General features: G+C 37.7%; 1 protein-coding gene across 1 annotated transcript; it reads left to right on the top strand.

Moving 5' to 3' along the window:
- The first annotated feature begins 19359 nt into the window (after positions 1 to 19359).
- Positions 19360 to 21244, top strand: LOC124633475. The gene has a single exon (XM_047168705.1). The coding sequence runs from the start codon at positions 19636 to 19638 to the stop codon at positions 20707 to 20709; it is 1074 nt and encodes a 357-aa protein (XP_047024661.1). The 5' UTR covers positions 19360 to 19635; the 3' UTR covers positions 20710 to 21244.
- The last annotated feature ends 1011 nt before the right edge of the window (positions 21245 to 22255 follow it).

Below are 22255 nucleotides of genomic sequence, written 5' to 3'. Positions count from 1 at the left end.
CATTGTTACCAGGATAACAGGAAAGAAAACATGTTTGCTTAAAAAAGCAACGTGAGATCCTGTGTCATTGAACACTCTACAGACTGCATGCAGTGGACCCTGTATTTTGTTGGGAGTAAATAAATGTACCTAAGCTATATTGTTGAAGATTGGGGTGTTTTAGATAGCCTGCGCCTGTCTGTGCCCTGTCGCCGACATCCGAGAGGCATCCGAACCCACGGGTATAGAACGTAACTTTACGTGCCTGCGGGTTTTATTTTGTACCTAAAAGTTTTGCAGCCTGCATTAGTGTAAGCTTAAGCCCCAAAGAACGAATGATTTCTTCTCAATTTGAATATTGAATAATCAATTCCTGAATAATATTTATTATAACATCGGAATGTTAACCACAAAAGAACTTTTAAACATAACAAATAGTTAAGGTTTCACTCTGAATTTATTTTCACATTTTGAAGAAAAAAAATATTTGATTTAAAAAAAGTATGAAAAGATCCTTTAAAACACTCATGTTTACGTGCTATGTTCGTACAAGTCGGGCACGTCACTGAACGGATTAACGTTACGTCAACCGCCCCGATACACCTGTTGGCTGCACTGCAGCACCGCAGCACGCAATGTACCTCAATACGACCCCCTGTCTGTTCATGTCGCCCTGGTAACCGTAATAAGGTTCAGACTCCTAATAGCCTTGCGGTTCTGATACCCCTGGTGTTGACGTGTTTTATGTGAGCCTAGTACTTTTGCAATGTTAGTCAAGTCACGCACTGAAAATCTGTAAAATAGCTAGTTCAGCGAAATGTGTGTTATAATGTTAAAATGCATTCTAAAAGTTGTTATTGAGGATAAGAAGCAAACGAAGCGTAGGACAACCTACGGTAGTAACGTAATGGTTGGATGATCTGCAAAGATCGCTGGTAGGCGATTCCAACTGGACTTCTTGGATATCAACAGTGGTCGTTTTACGACAGAAAATTGAAGCGGCAGAGAATGACGACCCGGATCGCCTTTGACATCGCGATGCTAAATAATTTTAACTAAACCCAGTCTAATAGAGATCCTCGCAAAATACTATTAACATTTGCTGTCTCATAACGTCTAGAGGTATAATAAAGGTAAGAATTTGCCAGTTCATATTTTCCGCCATCATGACGGATAAAAAATGATATATAGAGGCATTACGATAGTTGTACCGTATCCTCCCACTTCAGCGTCGTATGATTGACGTATTCATATTTCCGCATATTCACGTAAATGGCTTTTTGCAAACACCATCGTTCATCATACATCACAACTCCATAGCCGTGACAAAACAAAATATTACCCAAATAAAATTGACAAATATAATTTGTTGGCGCTGTGTTTTTATTTGAGGATTTCGAAAATTAATCCCTCGGATTGTTTGATTGGAAACGGGCGCATCTATCAAAAAGTTTAATGTTTAGTAATAATCGTCCGGGGCTTAAGTTTTTTTAATTCAACGGTGGGAATATCTAAAGTTAGGTTTCCTGGTGATTCATAGCTTTTTATAACAGGATAAGGAATGAATTTCTTTTTAAAAAATGATCTCAAAATTAAATTGTATGGACTTTGCTGTGTTCAGCATATAAGGAACTTCGAAGGAAATCGCGAGATTTTTTTAAAGGTAAAAAGAGGAAGTGCGTATAGCTGACATTCATGCAAAGCGAAAAATTGCTTTTATATTGTTTTGCATAGTTTCTCTCAGCAAAAAGTCCATCTGGATAGTGAAACAAGAAACGTGATTACAACTACCCTGGCTGCCGACAAAATGTGTAAATAGCGTTCCCGCTTAAAGTTGCAGCGTACACCGGTCCCAGCCAGTTTAAACTAGTTGTAAATGTTAGGGGCACTGTTGCGAAACAAAAGTTTGTACTAAAAATTATCGTTGTTACATACAATTGTTGTTCTTTTTACTTGGCTCTTGCGTATTTTATTTACATTTTATCTATATGTTTGTCGATATGTGTTTTGTTTTATAATGTAAAAATTAACACTAAGCTACGGTTCCACAATGAGCCTGCATTCGTGACTAAAAAGTTATTAACTGAGTGGCTAAAAACACTCACCTACGAGGAGACTGAACTTATTTTGAACAGACTTCAGTAAGCGATTTTTTACTATACATACATTTAATGAAGACACGCACACATACGACACATAACATAATAGGCAAACACACTTACGTTCCACACACATACACACTTACACACACACACTCACACACGCACACACACACAATCACTTTAAACACAAAGAGCTGCTGCTACTCAAAATCTAAGATTAAGATTAAGATTTTTGCTTCATATTTTAAGTTTATTTTTTAATTTTACTTTTACTTTATTTTGTCTGTATTTACTTTTAAGTCTTCAATTGTAAAACCTAGTCTCAATTTTGCTACATAAGGGAAAGAGCGAGATAGCCCCAACACAAGTATTATTAATTACTTACTGGGGTTGTCTCATTTATAAAATTATTGTGACAGTTTGAGACAAATAAACATTTTTCATTTTTTTTTCATTTTTTTCATTTTTCATGTGTTCTTTCTACCAAACTGAGAGCAGGCAGTCGTGGTAGCATCATCATTCCTGTCCTGCGATTCTATAAAATTCGAACAACAACTCGCATTTCACTTCGATTCGAAATGTCATTTCATACTTTAGGGGAGGTAGGGGAGGGATGGGCACTTTTTCACATTTATTGCATAAAAAATCAGATTTTACAGATAATCAACTTTTATTGCCATTTCTTATGTTTGGCTAGATAAAATCAAAGAGCTATCCTAAAAATTACAATCAGTTTCAACATTACGAGATATTTAAACGGTTTAAATAAAACCGTCGACACGTCAAAATTTTGTTTAGTCTGACATGCTTAAGTTGGTACTTACGTAGTGTTTAAAGTTATTTTTTGCTTTTTATAGGGTTTATCGTTTATAACATTTTGTCATAATAATTGCGTAATTTTTTGGGTCGAGGGTTTTTTTAAATTTATAATTTTATTTTATTTCATGGTTTTTTAAAGGAGCTCCTTAATTTTTCCTTCTTTTTATGATGGGTTCGCTATATGCGATCTCAGCCAAAGGAAGCTGTTTAACAATCCTCATGACAAACTGGCTCTGGGAGAATTGCACAGATTGAGAAACAATAAAGATTGACCTTTGGTGATCCAGGGTTATATACCATTCTAGGGTTTCATCCGCCACATCCCATTTCCAGCATTAGGTTCTCGTCAATTAGAAACATGAAGAAAACTAGTCAAGACAAATTAAACGAGCCCAAACTCGATGGGTTTACTAAAAGGCAGTTCAGGGTTACATCTCCTATCTTCGTGTCCTAACAGTAGACCAGCTCAGTGGTTCCAGAAGACATTAGTATTTCAAATTTTAGATCCCACATATGCTTGCAAGTAAACTGAGCGTGTAACATTCCTATCACACCTAACAAACGAGCTGATGACCTTGAAGACCTGAACCGATTTCCACCAAACATAGCTAAGAACACTCCCGAATGACATTCCTTTTAAACAAAAAAAACCGCATTACAATCGGATCATCCGTTTGGGACCTACGATGCCACATACACACACACACACAGACACGTCAAACTTATAACACCCCGTCGTTTTTGCGTCGGGGGTTAAAAAGAATGGTTTGCGACGGGAAATTCCTAAAGATTGAATATAACGAACAATACAAGAGGTATCAAAAGGTTAAAAAATAAAATTAACAGCTGATAAATATGGAGTCCCTAGATCAAGTTGGCAACGATACCTGAAACAAGATTCTATAAAGAATTTTTAGCGCAGATTTATAACCTCACAAATTTTCACTGACGAAGAAGAACAAAAATTTACAAATTATACATTACATGGTATGTCCAAGCCTCCCTACCATAGGGAGCATTGGACACTTTTGACTTAGTTTATAAAAAAAAATCGGTAAAAAAACTTTTAAGTAAAACGGTTTTATCTTACTAGACCGACTAGGTACTAGAGTCTCCCTAAGGGAAAGGTTTAAAGATATTGGTGTTCTGACTGTGGCGTCTCAATATATTTATGCCAATATAATATATGTAAGGCAAAACATAGAGTTATTTAGTAAAAAGAGTGACGTGCACAATTTCAACACTAGAAATAAACATAAATTAACCGCATCTAACTATCGATTGCATAAAGTGCACGGTTCGTTTGTGGGCCTTTGTATACGCATTTATAATAGAATCCCAGTTCATTTGCTAGAACTAACGGACAGTTCTTTTAAAATCAAAATTAAGGATATTCTGATTAAAAAAGCTTATTATAACATTAATGATTATTTCACAGATACACGCAGATGGCAGCTCTGAAGTGGACAACAAGTGTTTTTTTATATATATATATATATTTTGTGACTAATATTGAATTGTATAATTGTAATTTAATTATAATTAAATTGTAATAGACAGCTGTGTTGCTGGGAAGTTTGTTCTTCACCACTTCTTCTTCCCAGCCATAACACTATGAAGTGGTGAAAGGGGGGCGTTTTGGGGGTGCTGTCATTTTGTATTTTTTGACGTGAAAAAGTGCTAGAATCTAGCCTATTTTCAATAAACGATTTTGACTTTGTGCACTGAAAACTAGAAAATAAAAAATAGTTACTTACCTGTCAACCTACGTAGGTGGTCCCGGTCATATTAGACTAAAATAAAAACGTGGGGCCCATAAACTATTGCTGTAGTACCTCTTCTAGAGGTATAATAGGTGTGGATTGCATCGACTTACTATAATCGTAACTGGAGATTTTGACAATCAATCATTAATAATAGAAAATACACATACCTTTCATTAGTTTTCTCTTTATAACGATCCGAAACCGCAACAAAATATTTAAGTACTTTTACGAGTGTTTGTTCTTGACAACTCACAGAAATGACAGATAGTCTATGGATGAACACCGTTACCAGTCGGTAACGTAAACTACCCAATAAAAAAAAACAAAACTATGATCAAATCAGAATAAAAGGACCCCCCTTTTATTCTGATTTGATCATGTCTCCCAACTGCCCATCTCTCCCCTACCTCCCCTATAGATAGACAGATTTTGACAGATCTGTCAAAATCTCGAATTTAATTTAGTTCAACTTGTCAACACGCTCGAAAGAGTAGCGCTAGTGTAGTTTGACAATGTCAATCACGAAACTTTAAGGTAGAATTCCGTGGGTCGCGATTGTCGCAGCCGCGCGCGACAATAGTCAACCTATGAAAATGTATGGCACCGCAGCCGAGGGCCGCGACAGTCGCGCGCAGCCGACGAATTTCGTGAGCCGCTCGCGGCCGTACGCTTCTCAACATGGTCTAGCGCTTAATAACATCTATAGAATTTCAGTAAAACCAGAATTAAATAGTTGACAATGCCGCGAGCAGCTTACGAAATTCGTCGGCCGCGCGCGACTGTCACGGGCCCCGGCAACGGTGCCATACATTTTCATAGGTTGACTATTGTCGCGTCCACGGAATTCTACCTTTAGAACGAATGCGAAGTGAGAGTGATGTCGAAGTGAGTTGTGAGATTTTATAGAATCGACCTACTGCTTATACCTCGTTACGTCATGTCATATCGCTTTACTCTAGTTATAGTTCGGCCATTCAGAGAATGCGTTCCTGACACGTCGCGATTGAACTGACGACGTAACTTTGCAATGGCGTTGCAGTTACGATAAAAATATTTTTGCTGGTTGTTTACCGTTTTAACAATTGAGGAGCATTAAAACAACATTATTATATCAATAATCAATGAATGTTATTACGTCGTCAGTTCAATCGCGACGTGTCAGGAACGCATTCTCTGAATGGCCGAACTATAGTTCTAGAATGTTAAGCCAAACTGCTTTTTTTCAGGTGTTAGCTACTATCATGATGATTAATTACACAAAAATCATCTGTAAACGTTAGGAAAAAAAGATAAAATATAAAAAATAATGTTGAAATGAAAATTACGGAAAAAAATTAAAATTAATTCTAGCTCCTAAAGTACAAAAAATCGCTGAACATACATGGGGGTGATTCGGATACCCCATAGCCTAGAGCTTCTAAATTTTTCTTTTGGACGTCTATGGATGGGCCACCCTGTATAGTACAGATAAAGGAAAAATGGGAAAATGATAAATTTGAAGTTACATAAAATATTAAAATATTATTTTTGCTTACGTGACATAAAATGTTTTTTTTTTTAATAATTATAAACTTACTACCTACCCTTTTTCACATGAACGCGTAGAGATATTAAAGTTGAAATTCATATCAAACACTTCTTAAATATCCTCTAAACTGTGAAAAATTTTAAATCATTCAAAGGTCATTGGGCACCTCAGTATGGAAACCATACCCACGGCGGATACGAACGAAATATAGCACAGTATATTGATAAAGGCTCTGATTTACTGTGGCATTAGTCGCATCAATGTGAACCATGGGAATCTAGAGAAAATCAGGTGTAAACATCAAATATTTTCCTCATTTCAATGGGGAATTTAAACGACCAAGTTTGACGGATTTGAGAAATCATTTCTTTGTAGTGAAAGAGTATACTCGCCATTTATTTCCATCATCAGGTCAGGATCTGATGATGGAAATCCTGAGAAATCGAAGGCAACTATCAGAAATTGTAGGCATGCATAGGATTAAAACTTGATTCTCTGGTGATACTATCAAACAGTGAAGGTTTAGAGCTTACCTGATGATGGAGACGTGAGAAAGTCGAGAGAACTCCTCAACGGTATGTTTTAGTTACGTCGTGTTTGGGCTTATATTATTCGTATTGACGAGAACTTTTCACAAAAGTTAAAAATAAAAACTTTAAAAAAAAAAAAAAAACAACTTCTAAAAACAACAAAAAAACTGTTAATATGCATCGTTCTAGATCTCGGTGGTTAAATCATGATGCATCCTCTAGACACCGACTTCTAGACCGATGCACCTAACATCTTTTAAATTTCTTTCTTGCTTTTGTTTTCTTGTTGCTTTTTTATGTTTGAAGTTGGATTTGTTTGTAAAATGCTACAAAATAAAATAAAGCCGACTTTATAAAACAAAGAAAGGGACAGAATTACACTTTTGTCAAGGCTCTAGAAACGCCAGCAGCCCCGAATCCTACTCTCTAGCAGTCGTTGTTACAATTCGACAGTTACAAGTCGTCAGGCAGTTTCAAAAAAAACCTGAAACTGGGGCTCGTTGGGTCATTAATCCCTCAAAAATAAAAGATCCCATTAGTAGTGAATTCTCATCACCTAAAATAAAATAAGCTCCAACACAAGGTTACGTTATAAATTGTAAAGGAGTTCCCATAACTATATCTGATCTTTGCTATCGATCCCACAATGGCAGTCAAACCTAACTATGTGGAAAGTCTTCGCCAATACGAATAAAATAAGCCCAAACACGTGGTAGTTGCAACATACCGTTCAGGAGTTCCCTCGACTCTCTGTAGTCTCCATAATCCAATCAGCTCCAAACCTTCACTGTTTACCAGTACCCTCAAAAATACACTCACATGTCTGGTTTTGACTCGATGCGTGCCTACAATATTCAAGAGTTGCCCTCGATTTCTCAGGGTTTCCAGATCCTCATCAGATCCTGGTCATCCGAATTGGCATCTTCCTTCTTTATGAAAACTCTTTAACAATAAAAACTAGCATTGCAACCTGTACAATCCTCTGAAACTGCTTGTCTTTTATATTTTTCAAACGATCCTGGACATTCGTCTCCATGGAATTTTAATAAAATATTTATATTCAAAGAAGCTTCATACCATTCTCCACGATTTAAAACTACTTTGATTCATGTCCGCCACTTTTTACAAAGCGGGTCAGATATGCCCAATGACCTTTAAGACATAATTAGTTCATCAATCAGATTTCTGAATGATGACTATAAAATGTTGTATATAAATAACTTTAATAAAATAACTTTTACATAGTACTTTTACATAGTATATTTTTTTAAATAGTAGGCCAGTAAGGTACTGGCCTACTATTTTAGTTATATGATAAAAAAATAAAAAATATTAACTATTTTGACTCTCACGAAATTACTATAACTATGATTGTTCTAAACTGAACGGTTGGCGCGAGACTCACTTTTTATCTATACAGGATTTGTACGGAACCCTCGGTGCGCGAGTCCGACTCGCACTTGGCCGGTATTTTAAAGTCAAATCATTTATTTCATTTAGGCCTTTACAAGCACTTTTGAACGTCAAAATTATAACTAAGTTTGATTCTAGTTGCCCATTCCAAAAGTAACTTCCTATGGAAAAGAACGGGCAAGAAACTCCATGGTTACTCTTTTTAAAAATAATATGGTATTACAGTTTGTATAAATAATGTCGCGACACAGCATGCGAAGATCATGTAGAATCGCAAAGACAAATGAGGATAAAATGACAATTAAAATGCTACATGGTGTTCACATTTACAAATTGGTTTATATTTTGGAACAAAGTTACAAACAAATAATCAAAAGATGAATACAATTTTACTTGCTGGTTTAATTTTAATTTGTTAATTAATTATATATTGTCAGTATGTCCTATGGAGCAGGACCAGCATGTTTCCAAGCATTTTTGTCTTGAATGTAATCTTCTAATTTATAATATGCGTGCTTACAAAGTGTGGCTTTTATACGAGTTTTAAACCGCATGTCATTCAGTTCCAGAATGTTGTCTGGTATTTTATTATAACATTTGACACATTTAATTTATTTAGTAAATATTCAAATACTGATTCGAATATGTTAAGAGGCTGAATGCACACAATACAAAGAGAAGCCGTTTGACGCGACGTTCATAACAAACATATACATTAATAGCTTTAAAATGAGTTGAGTAATCAAAAATAAGTTCTGTATTTACATATGGACTCGTTAATGTTACAAATTTTATCAATATACGTTGATAAGTAATACATATATTTTCGTTGGAAGATCATTTTAGAGGTGCGTTTAATTTTTTTTTGTATCGAGAAAATTAGGGTTCTCAGAAATATGTTCAAGATTAACATATATTCTTTTCTAACTGCATAGATTTGGACAAAAAATTGTTTGAAACAAGCCAATTTCGGCATTCAGCCCCTTAAACACGGCTTCCTCCTTGCTACCAACCTGGACCGACTGGGCTGGTATTAAAGAAGAATTTCTGACAGGCAGAAGGATGACGGATGTTGAAGATGTCATGATCTTAAAATTAATTATCAATGTTTCATTATTTATTTAAATTGGCTTTTGCTTAGTCGTTTGTATCAAATAAACCTTACCAGGTTAAATGTTTATCTAAGTGTGTTTTTTTATATTCAAGTACCATTTCTGGATCTGACTTCTAAGAATATAAGTATGTAGATAAAGATTATAAAAGTATGTTATTTAAGGTTATACACATATTTACATTAACTTATTTATATTTTTATATTACTTATTTATTTACACAACTTAAAACAATAATAATAAATTATAAACAGCCCCGCAGGACATCTGAGGCGGATGACAGGGAGTAGCGACCCCGCGGGGCTATATATCCGAGTGCTCCAAGGAGAGTATACTGTCCTCCACTTCCGGCCTGCCGAAGTGAAGCATGACGCATTGGCCGACCAGAGTGGAGTCGCTAGAGTAGGGTTAGCAGCCCTGCTCGGAGGGTAGGTGCCTCGTGGTAAGTGGCGAGTGGGCCGGTGATGCTGGACCCACATAGAGCACGTGATCTGCGTTTAAAGTCCGCCGAGGTATCCTCACCCTTCAGCCGCTCATGTACCTGTTGCCCTCTTGTTGCGATTTAGCGACTGATTCCCGGGGACCCAGTAAGTGAGGTGGCGAGTCTCCACCTGCCATTTTTACATTTATTTAATACATTGTCATCGGCAGGTGCCGTAGTTCCCGTAGTTTCCCCAATCCTAGTCCTTTAGCATCCCATCACATTAGCCCAAGTAGTTTTCATCCATAGTTAGCAATAGTTTAGCACATAACCGGGGATTGTCCTTGGGTACATCTCCTTAGTGTATACAGGGATAATCGTCGGTTTTGTGACCATTTCATTAAAGTTCTCTTAAAAGGGCTTCAGCGCGTTGGCTTTGGCCCCACGTTCGCCTCCCAAAAATCCGGGACACTATAGTCCCGATTTCTGGAAGAGACATACATTTAAATTATAAACATACAAAATAATTATAAAATGGCATCAAAGGGGGAGTCTCGTCATCGCTGCCCACCGGGAGTGTACCCAAGAGGCTGGCAGCATTGCCACGTTGGATGGCAATGCTTAATTTATCGACCAAAATAAAAACCAGCTTTTGGGTCACTTGAACTGTCAGCAAGTCGCTTTGCTAGTTATAAAGATAATAATATTCTCAGACAATATAAGTATGCGATGACCATTGCTGTAATTCTTGTTGCTGTTTTCTTTATTTCTTACTAGCTTCTGCCCGCGGCTTTGCACGCGAAGAGTTCGGTTGTATCGCGTTTCCAAGAGAATTCTTCAAAAGTCCGGGATAAAAACTATCCTATGTTCTTTCTCAAGGTCAACTCTATCTCTGTACCAATAGCTATTAAAATCAGTTCAGTTGTTAATACGTGAATGTGTAACAGACAGACAGACACAGTTACTTTCGCATTTATAATACTAGTAGGGATTTAGTATGTATCTTTGTGTCTTTTGTTCGTGCTAAATAAGTTTTTACTTCGTCATTATTGTTACGAAATTAGTGGCGTTAGTCATAAGTATCGTCAGATATAGTCATAGTACTCTGGAGGTATTTCTTGTGAATCTTCATATGTGCAGGTATTCATAATGAGGTTATAATACGGTCTCACGTCTGTGAATACAAAAATGCCTTCCTTGCCTCTAAATAATGCAAAACTGCCGATTCCAAAGACTTTATTATCAGATACTAACCAAGCGCCTGATCCCAGCGCCGGATAATCTCCTAAATTCAATACGCATATGAAGTGTCCCCAATCCCTGGGCAACCATGTTTCACAGTCCACCAAAGCATAGTCCTCAGGTTTATACTCAACTTTGTGTAACTCCCTATATTCCTTTATATGTTGTATGTCCCTAAAGCCCGCAGAGGCAAACTTGAAGTAGTCATTCAGAGTGTCGTTAGGTCTTGCTATCTCAGTGCGATAAATCCCATGTCTTATTTCTACTGGCATGCCGTTTTTGCTTGTCAAAGGAATTTGGGAAAATTTCAAAGGCGGCATCGTAGTGAATGATATATTTCCATGTATTCTGAGCACCATCAAGTCATGCATTGGGCAGTCGAATCCGTTCTTCCCGTGACAATGGAGCATCGTTTTTTCGTTATCAGGAATGATTTGACGTCCGCATGCGATCAAGTAAGCAACCGACGTGAAAAGTCTTTGTGTTATAATTTTTTTCCAACTAAAGGATGAGCTGTAATCTTATTCAACATTGTTATGTTATGTATAAACAATCGAAATGGGTTGTACGGCACGAGAATTCGATCAGAGGTTATCAGTGCACCTACGGCGATCGGTATCCTTGGAAAGCCATTGCCTTTCCAATTAGGTACATTTAACATCACGGGAACCATGCTGTCGAAAAAAAAATCATGTTCCTCTTCAGAATAATCTATGTATCTCAAAGGCGTCTTTCTCATTTGGAGGTGTACACCATGTAGTTTCAATAATAATATTATGATAGCTATGTTTAACGTTATTTTGAACCTGGAACAATTTTATTATTAGTTTATTGTACCTTGTGTAAAAGATGGAACATTCATGAAAAATATTTTTTAAAAATATTTGAAACCGACTTCACAAAACACTGAATAAAACGTGGGCTAAATAAAACGTGTTGAACTCGACTGTATGTTAGGATTTCGGCGGTAACTTTGGATTGCATAAACCGATTTTTAATAAGTCTTTTTTATATGAAATTTTAGCCCAGGACTGTAAAACATGCAAACTTATTTTTTTTTTATCAATTCTATACACCCATAAATTGTACACATAGTTACTTTTGAGATTTATTTTCATATATTTCAAACTTACGGCTCAAAAGTTAAACGATTACTCTTGGAGCTATATTATGAAAAAAATGTAACAAGAAGTAAATCCCAATTCATTTTTAATACCCATCCGGTAATATATCACTCGTTAGGGTTGGAATTGGAATGAAAAAAAAAGTAAATTGTGCACTTACTATCTAACATGACATTAATTGAAATAATAATAAGAATGGCATTTGTGATGCCCATTTTTAATTCTTATTATAAATAACCCTGAGCGTACCCAAGAGGCTGGCAGCATTTCCACGTTGGATGACATGTTGAGGTTCTCTGCTGCCGAAGCAGCGGAACCACATCCCGCCGAGCTAGGAAAGTGGGATGGTGCATGAGTGTCGACACTGCTCGCATCCCACACTTAAGATCTACCCATCTTCCATTATTAGTTTACAAAAAAGGATTTTTTTATCGGTGCTAAAATCTTTCAAGTGGCAGTTGGTAGTCGCCAGCCGACTTCCAAGACGTTCCTTAGGGCCTCGGCCACTTTTGTAGCTGGCTCTTCTAGCGATGCTGTCGCGCGTTGCAAATGCGCCTAACACGCGTCAAGGCTACTACATACATGCCGGCGGCAACGCCGTCGGGTTCATTCCGAGCGGCTATGCCGCCGGCAATGCAAGCGGCACAAAATCGTTTTTTTGGTTGGTTGGTCGTGCGGCTTCTTTGTGCGGCAAAGCCGCCGGGCTTTGTATGCCGCCGGGTGCACGGCGGCTTGGGCGGCGGCTTGCCCGGCGGCTCTGCCACCGTCACTGTGTGTAGTAGCCTTAATGCGTGTTAGTCGCATTTGCAACGCACGACAGCATCGCTACATGGGCGAGGGGCCTTAGTAAATTACGTATCGCGGTGACCGGTTGTTTCACCGTTATGACTACAGGAATGAATTTTATCCAGTGCGCAAACTTTGTCAACTTATAGTTAAATAATTTTTATACATACGTATATTTTTATTTTGTTGTTTTAGTACAAAAAATAATAGTTATTGATAGTGAAAGATGTTTATTATTTAATCGATTGTATGCTCATAGTCGTCATAGTAGGCACGACGGAAACGCAAAACCGGTTTACTGACGCGAGCGCTGCTCCAAGCGCGTAAGAATAGTTAATATCCTTATAAAATTATTTTTTTTTTACTGATGATGCAGATAATTTTCTTGATATGTTATTAGTATTATATGTAGTATGTAGTGTACATATTTATATAGTTATATATTATACATATATATTATCTGATGATGGATTTTGTGAACTCAGTTTTTATTTTTGCATAAAAGTTTTTTCACTCACAATGCCTATTGCTATTCTAGTAAGGTTCAACAAAAACATACCAGTGCATTGTAGTGGTGCGTCGTGATGGGTGTTGCGCGCCTTGCAGACACTCCTGTGAGGTACAGTCAGCGCGACGCTACTCGCGGCTGCTACTGCACTGAACTGCACTACTGTCAGTGTCGACCACCTCAGACAATACTAACTCTTCTGTACAAATATGCGTAAATACAAATGCTAGCTGGATGTTATGCTTTGATAACAAGAATCTTGTAAACGATACTACTAGTCTGTTTGTAAATGTTGGAAGTAAGTAATCGTTTGAAAAATCTTCGCTCATACCAGGTACAACGCTAACGATTTTATAATCAAAATCAAAAATCGTTTATTCAAACTTGACTGCAAAACAGCACATTCCGAACGTTAATTTATAAAAAATTAAACCGACTTCCAAAAACACTAATAAATAAAAAATAAAAAACAATTTTAGGTGCATCGGCCTAAAAGTCGGTGTCTCATGGATGTTACTAAGTTAATTTTGCCACCGACTTCTAGGCCGATGTACCTAAAATTGGTTTTTTTTTTTTTGCTTTTTAGTGTTTTTGGAAGTCGGTTAAATTTTTTTGTAAAAAAGTTTTTATTTACAGCTTTTCAGTGATACGAATAGTTGTCACTATCCATATAAGTGGAAAGTTCTCATCAATACAAAGAATATAAGCCCAAATACGAGGTATTTTACATATTCAGTTGTCGAGTTCCCTCGACCTTCTCTGGTCTCCATCATCAGGTTAGCTCCAAACCTTCACTGTTGAATAGTGCTTTCAGGCATACACCTGAGTGTCAAGTTTTTACCCTATGTATGCCTACAACTTTCGAAGGTTGCCCTCGATTTCTCAGGGTTTCCATCATCACATCCTGACCTGATGACTGTGGGACCAACCGGCAGCTATTCCGCGTCGAACAAAAAAAGAATCAAGTAGATCGGTCTAAAAACCTCGGAGTAATCGATGTACATACATAGAAAATAACAACGGCCGAATTGAGAACCTCCTCCCTTTTGGGAAATCGGTCAATTAATTAATATATTTACAAAGACAGCCCTAAAACGCCCACCCTTCACCACTTCATACGTGTATTTGGTGGGAAGAAGTGGCGCAACGTCGCATCCCAAGTTGCACTTCGTTCGTTGCACCGAGTTGTACTTCGGTATTGATTTATCTTTTTGGAAAGGCTTATTACTTGCCATATTACTTGTTGGTTGTTTCATATAGCACTTTAATTAAACTATAAGTCCCAGCTGCTCATGTTACCCCAGTAAAAATCAAATAGCAATTTTACACATATAGCCATTGATTTCGATGATGCCTCCTATGCAGTATTTCATTTCTTATTATTACCTATAATTTGAGTTACTTTTCTTATGCGCCGGGCTTGGGTTTTTTTTGAGCATTGTCCTTTCCCAGTAGCACATGTTTGTCTGTAGTGTGTAAAAGTACAGATCTTTTTAAATAATTTCCAATATTGTCTAACACAGTTTACAAAATTATCGTCAAATTGACAAATTTTCATACCTTATATATGTATGTATGTATAGCTTAAAACTCATATAGCTTTACTTTTCTAAATACCTGGAGTGGTCCACTGCTTGAATGTGGCCGAGGTACCTTCAATATTTAAGGTTTTGGTCTTCAATGTAAAATTATACTCTTTCTGTATAACACCAAATACAGATCCATAAATGGCGTTATCACCATTTCGTCAATCATCATTATCAAGAATAGAATAGGTTCCAGTTTTTTTTGTTACGTTACTTTCAAATCTAACTCGACTAGCTGAATAATCTTTCATTCTATTTGATTTTCCCAAATGTGGGGTCTGTAAATCCTTGTTATATACCCGGTTGGAGAGACACAGGCCTTTCACTGTGGTTCATAATTCGGTCACGGATCCGCACGCGACACGTACCACCACTCGACACAATTATGACCTACTACGTGACGTTCTTGTCGCCCTGGTACATAAACACGTGTTATGTACTGGCATAAAGAACTTGGATGCTTTTGGCGGTCCTAAGGCACTGTCATTCTTTTTCATGTCGTGGTAAATTTCTTTCTCCATTTGAGTTGCAATCCTACATCCTACTATTGTTATAACATTTCATTTGCAGTAATAGTTTATAGATGCTTTCCTTATTTCGCCTTCTCCAAGCAAGAACTGGCATCCGATATGAAATATGTATCCAAGATGTCATGACGCTAATGACATAATCAGTGGTAGTGAGTTAAACGCGCAAGCTAAGCAAGACATTCCACTTTTATCTTCTGTTCCCCTAGTATAATAAAGTACCTAACCCGAGTTCTACACTCCGAGTTACTAAATAGTACAATTGGACGTAGTTATGCAGAAACGTTCCAACCCACAAGTCACCCGAAATCGAGTTATTGTGATTGAACAGCCTAAAATTTAGCATATGGTTATCTAAACTCAATATAATTCAACAATAAAACCTCTAGTACCTTTACTAGTTAGAATAAAAAAGAATACAACTGAAACGCGCTGAAATTAAACTTGAATTTGAGATATAAGCATTTACGCGTACAGTGGGTTGGAACGTTTCTGCATAACTACGTCCAATTGTACTATTTAGTAACTAACTACCGTGGTCCATAATTTTACCGAGGATTGTTACTATGTCGAGGTGTCCATTACATAGGCTGGCTAATTAGGTTATTGAATTACCATAGTGCCAGTGGAATAATTAACAATGTCATTCATCAATGACCTAAATACGCGAGCCAAGTGAATGTTCCTACTGTATTTATTCCATACCAAAACATGTATGTTGGGTTCTACATTAAGCACCGTATTAAATCTAGCTACATAAACTAATCCAAACTAATGTTATAAAGTTAAATAAATAGCGTGCTTGTAGGTATGTATTCTTGCGTGAACGCGTTTATCGTAAGAGCTGCTGGCCCGAATTGAACTACTGGCTATTTTCTAACCGGGGGTGTCCGGAAAAGCGCAATCGCACCTTCTTGTGCGATGTCCTAAGCAGTTTTTTATTGCCATCGGGCAAGTACCAGGCAAGCATATCTCAAAAGCAGTACCATCAGCCCATTTCCAAAAATAAGTCTCTATTATATAATAACACTGTAACGTCAGGGCATACGTAACCCAACCTCTGGGCCTCATCCTGGGTACTCTTAAGCCCCCTTACAATGACAATTGTGAAGAACCCCAAGCGAATCTCGACGACTCAAGGGTCCTGAGTGGTGCTTCGTGAATATGTACTCACTTATATAACGACTAATGTCTGAGGGTAAAGCACGTTATCTACTTTTGATCTTAACTTGTGTTTATGTTTCGATAAATCTCTGGTTTGGTGTCGGACTTCATTAAAATTTTTGCATAAAAAACCTGATGAATTATACTTTTAAGACCCTCACTATCTAGACATATAATTATTGAAAACGCATTGAAATAATATTCAAAATTCTATCTTATATTTATGTACATGCTGCTCATTAAAGTACGTATACATGGACTGTCCCCCAGATATTCACGAAATCAAAATTAATGTTCCTATTACACTACCCTGACCACACAAGTTAGTTCCCTTTAGTATAATTCGGAATAGAAGTAATTTATGACTTGTTTGTAGAACTAGTTGCGTCGCATAGAATACAAACATATCAAAGAATTAAATGTTCAATTAACCTCCTCTTATACCTTCAGTGCTAGTACCTATCTCTTGTCCTTAATTTATATAAAGAAGTATTTCAATGAATTAATTACCAATTATTTTATTGAACTTTTAATACATTTATTTAAAATACAAACACTTTTAATACAAATAGGTAATACGGCTACTGAAAGGAATGCAGCGTATAGGCACCTACATTTTTGAATAATCCACCAGTAATTCAAAGGAGAAGTTAGTTATATTGACATTCATCCAATACTTACAACGGGAAAATAATATGAAACGAACTAATTTCACAGAAGTAAAGTTCTTTTCGCAAACGTTCGATCAAAATGGTTTGCGAGCCCTAAGGCGTAACGTTTCCTTTCATTTCGTGACCCACAATTCAATATCGTAAACCTAATTTTGCGCCTCATATCACAATTTACAAGTAGTCGCCTACATTCGCGAGCTATACCGGAATAATACTTCAAAGACACATTACTTACTGTTGATTTGAAAAATATAAACGGCTACGCGTGTTTGCTTGGAAAGAGAAATATAATATTTAAATCTGATGAAAGTATTTATGCTTACAGGGTGATACATGGTAGAAAATATTTCTCCAGTACTTGGGCAAGCATTTTAACAACAATAGAAATACTTTGAGAGCATGCTTTCCTTTTTTTACATACTTAAAACTACTTCCTTTCACTTCTGAAATCCTAATATCGCTGACGTTTACTCTAACAAGCAACAACTCGCGCTTCCATGGCTTCTATAGAATATTTTATGCCATAGACCGATGAAACAAAGACCCAATATCCTAAATCTCACGTTGAACCACGAAATCTCTGACACGGCATCACAAACAGTCTAACATTTTTCGTATAGAACAACGGTGCCCTCCATAAAAAGTATCATATGAAATTCTCAAAGAAAATAAAACCGGCTACGCGTCGCTATCTTTATCCCTTTTATGGCAGTGCGCGGGCTGAACGAAAAAAATACAATATTTCTTTCATGAAATGACTGACTCAAAGCGTTGAAGAGGAAAATACAAGTTTTCATATGAAAAATTGTATATTTCATATGGAAGCTTGGTACGTTTCCCGTGTTTAGTTTAGTATGAGTATATTAAAATCAGAGGACTGTTGCCATCGATATGGCATTGTACAATACGATTTTGTAGGTTTTTTTTTTACAATTTTACGGAAAAATATTACAAAATAATACGGCTGATGTAAGCCGTGCCCTTAGCTGAAAACGTTTAATTGAAAAATAACTGTTATGTAGATGAACATTTTCTATTTGAAAATATTAATATTGCCTTCAAAACTCCATACACTCGAATAACATCACAGAAATTTATTTTTACACGCTTTTTATTAGCTTCACCTGTATGTTTGTATGTTTGTAACCGACTTCTTTGGGCGCGATTTTGACCCACTTTAAACGGCCAGATTTCGTTCAAACTTTGTAGATTTATTGAGGACCGATGACAATACACTAATTTGATAAAATTATTCCATTTTAACCGACTTCCCAAAAAGGAGGAGGTTACACATACACATCGATTACTCCGAGGTTTATAGACCGATCTACGTGATTCTTTTTTTGTTCGACTCGGAATAGCTGCCAGTTGGTCCCATAGTCATCAGGTCAGGATCTGATGATGGAAACCCTGAGAAATCGAGGGCAACCTTCGAAAGTTGTAGGCATACATAGGGTAAAAACTTGACACTCAGGTGTACGCCTAAAAGCACTATTCAACTGTGAAGATTTGGAGCTGACCTGATGATGGAGACCAGAGAGGGTCCAGGGAACTCGACAACTGAATATGTAAACTACCTCGTGTTTGGGCTTAAATTATTTGTATTGACAAGACCTTTGCAACAGTGAAGGTTTGGAGCTGACCTGATGATGGAGACCAGAGAAAGTCGAGGGAACTCGACAACTGAATATGTAAACCTCGTGTTTGGGCTTAAATCATTTGTATTGACAAAACCTATGCAACAGTGAAGGTTGGGAGCTGACCTGATGATGGAGACCAGAGAAAGTCGAGGGAACTCGACAACTGAGTAAATAAACAAATAAACTGAATATGTAAAATACCTCGTTTGGACTTATATTCTTTGTATTGATGAGAACTTCCCACTTGTATGGATAGTGACAACTATTGAGTGACGTCACGGACGCCAAGTTAGCCTGTGCTGGTTGCTGTTGTTTAGCATCAAATAAATTAAAAAACGTATACAATAGTAAGAAGTATATTACAAAAAGTCGAAGCTTAACCTAGTGCGTCACATAAAACGTTATCTAGTGTTTTAGTGCAGTGTATTGTATGAAAAACTTAAAACTAATTACATCTTAACTCAAAGCTAATTAACAGTGACCTAAATCTACCCTAAACATAAAAATATAAACATTAATCATTAAACATTATTTGAAACTAAGTGCTGAAGTGATACCAAAGTGCGCATATTACTCTGTTTACCCCAGTGTCGATACATGGTGTTAGTAAACCATAGGACTCCCATCTAACCATAGCCGCACGCAAAGTTGTGAACAGCGCCATCTTTTGATACTCAAAAGAATTGGTATCGATTGCTCCTGCATTTCGACACAGTCATGCCTGCATCTAAGTGTGGTGGTTGCAAGAAATATATGACGTCGATAGATGCCGCTACATGCATCAAATGCAATCGCATACACCATCGAGCTTGCGTTAGTCTGCCTGCAACGGGTTGTATTCCAACGAACTGGTGTTGTCCGGAATGCCAGAAAAACCAGGTTAGGGACAATAAGGCGGAGACACCCGTAAGAGGAATGGCAAATTCTGTCCTTCCAAGGGAGCAGCTCTCTAAGGAGCTGGTGGATACCAGCCCGTTTAATTGTACTGCGCTGGACGAAACTACAACTTTCTCCCCGGATTTGGCTGCTGAACTTCGGGTGTTCAAGGAGGAACTTCGTGCAGAGTTTCGCCTCATGCACAAAGAATTTCTTCAATTGCGGACAGAAGTGGCGCAGCTAAAAGACGCCCTAAATAACTCTGGCGAGCGTATGGACGTGATCGAGGCGCGAGTTGAAGCTCTCGAGCTGAAGTTCGAGCAGAAAATCCTGCCGACCAACAGCGATTACGTCGACAACACTATCGCTGAATTGAAGTGCCAGCTTAACGAGCGTGATCAAGAACTGTTGCTCAACGACATTGAGATCACAGGAATCCCCGAGAGTAAGGAAGAAAGCACCCTCCACCTCGTGAACGTTCTCGCAGTAAAGCTCGGCATTACACTAGACGAGAGGGACGTCGTCCATGCCGAACGGGTTGGAGCTACGCACCGCAACCGTGTTGTTGCCTTGGATGGCAGTATTGCTGCTGACCCCGCTGCGCAACGGCCGCGGAGTATATCGGTGCGCCTGGCGAGGCGCGCGACCCGCGACGCGCTACTGCGCGCGGCCCGAGTGCGTCGTGGCTTGAGTACGGATGCACTCGATATGCCTGGCCCGCCGCACCGTGTTTACGTCAACGAGCGTCTCACGCGCACCAATCGCCGGTTATTTTATCGCGCCCGCCAGGCAGCGAGTCTGCATGGCTGGAAGTATGTGTGGACAAGGGAGGGTAAAATATTGTGTCGCAAGGACGATCGTTTAAAAGTAGAAGTTATTAGACATGAAGACGATGTTACCAAAATTTTTGGCTAAAGATCTGTTTGAGGCTTAAGTTGTGCATAATTGTTGTTGTTGTGCGTATGATTTTTCATTGTTCTGTCTTTTTATTGTTATATTTGTTTTCGTGTTTATTTTTATTACTCAATTTTATTTGTCTTATACATTCACTTTTAAACTTGTTTTTCTTCCTAATAAGTGTTCAGACCAAATGGTGCGCATTTCTTGCACTATCGAATGGGAGTCCTCTTGGATTAATTGTTATCAACCCACTTTTAGTTGCTCTGCACTTAGCTATATTGGTTTACATTTTTGACCAAGGAATAATACTGGCGCATTGCTTGCACGTATCACACACACACATAAATGCAGTTATGCTTTCCTACACACTATTATACACTAAACAAAACTACAGTATACATATACTTCGCATTCATATGAAAACTATTTACTACATGAGACTATTTACAATAAGTTACATAAACGATTTTAAACTAATATATAAAATGTCTTACAAACTTATAATATTCACGTTATTCACAATTTTCTATTTTTACAAATTTATATTTAAACCCACATTTTTTAATTATTATTTACTAGCAATAATTTTTTCCCCAATGAAATATTATTTATTAAAATTTATTGTTATTTACAACATCCATTCACAAATACGTAGGATTAAGTTTTATATTATTATCATTTTGATGGCCCCCATTACCAGTAAAAACGTTAGGCTATTTTGTCGGCATAAGTTTTTGTCTTTAACAACAAAACACTGTATTACGAATGCAGGATAAATATTTAAAAGTTGGTTTGTTAAACGTGGGTTCCCTAGGTACGAAGCACGATGACTTTGTGGCGTCAGTGGTAAGTCATTCATTCGATATAGTCGCAGTCAATGAGACGTGGTTACGAGCGGGCGAGGAGGGTCGCGCGCCCACGGTGCCGGGCTACCGTCTGCGTCACACGCCGCGACCTGCGACTGTGCGCGGGGGTCGTGGCGGTGGTGTGGGTTTTTACATCAAGCGCGGTCTGACTGTCCGCGCCTGTTCTACACCAACTGACCCCAGATATGAGTCTATCGAACAAATGTGGATTACCCTGTCTTTGAATGGAGTCAAACTCGCTATAGGAACAGCGTATCGTCCCCCTCGCTCTGATTTGGACCTCTTCTTAGATTCAATTACCGACACCATCAGTTCACTAGCAAAATGTGACCACTATATACTGCTTGGCGATTTTAATGTTAATATGTTGATCACCAGTTGCCAAACTCGGAAAGTCTGTGAATTTTTAAATTGCCTGAACCTTAAGCAATTAGTTGACTCCCCCACCCATTTCACGGATCATAGTCAGACGCTAATCGACCTTGTTTGCACTACCATAAACAACATATCTGTCTGTGTTGAACCATTCGGTTCAATACATGGTCACGCTTTGGTAAATTGCACACTTAATATAAAGCGTAGTAAGTATAAACCTCACACGGTGGCTTTCAGACCAATTTCAAAAATTAATATGGAAAGTTTTGATGATTGCTTGGCGCGTATAAACTGGGAAATCATTCGTGACTTATCAAATG

The sequence above is a fragment of the Helicoverpa zea genome, chromosome 9, assembly GCF_022581195.2.
Source record: "Helicoverpa zea isolate HzStark_Cry1AcR chromosome 9, ilHelZeax1.1, whole genome shotgun sequence".
Lineage (NCBI taxonomy): Eukaryota > Metazoa > Arthropoda > Insecta > Lepidoptera > Noctuidae > Helicoverpa > Helicoverpa zea.
This window is presented reverse-complemented; position numbering and strand designations above follow the sequence as displayed.

Coding starts and splice junctions, on each gene's coding strand:
- LOC124633475 (XM_047168705.1), top strand. CDS start 19,636: ATGCCTGCATCTAAGTGTGGTGGTTGCAAGAAATATATGACGTCGATA.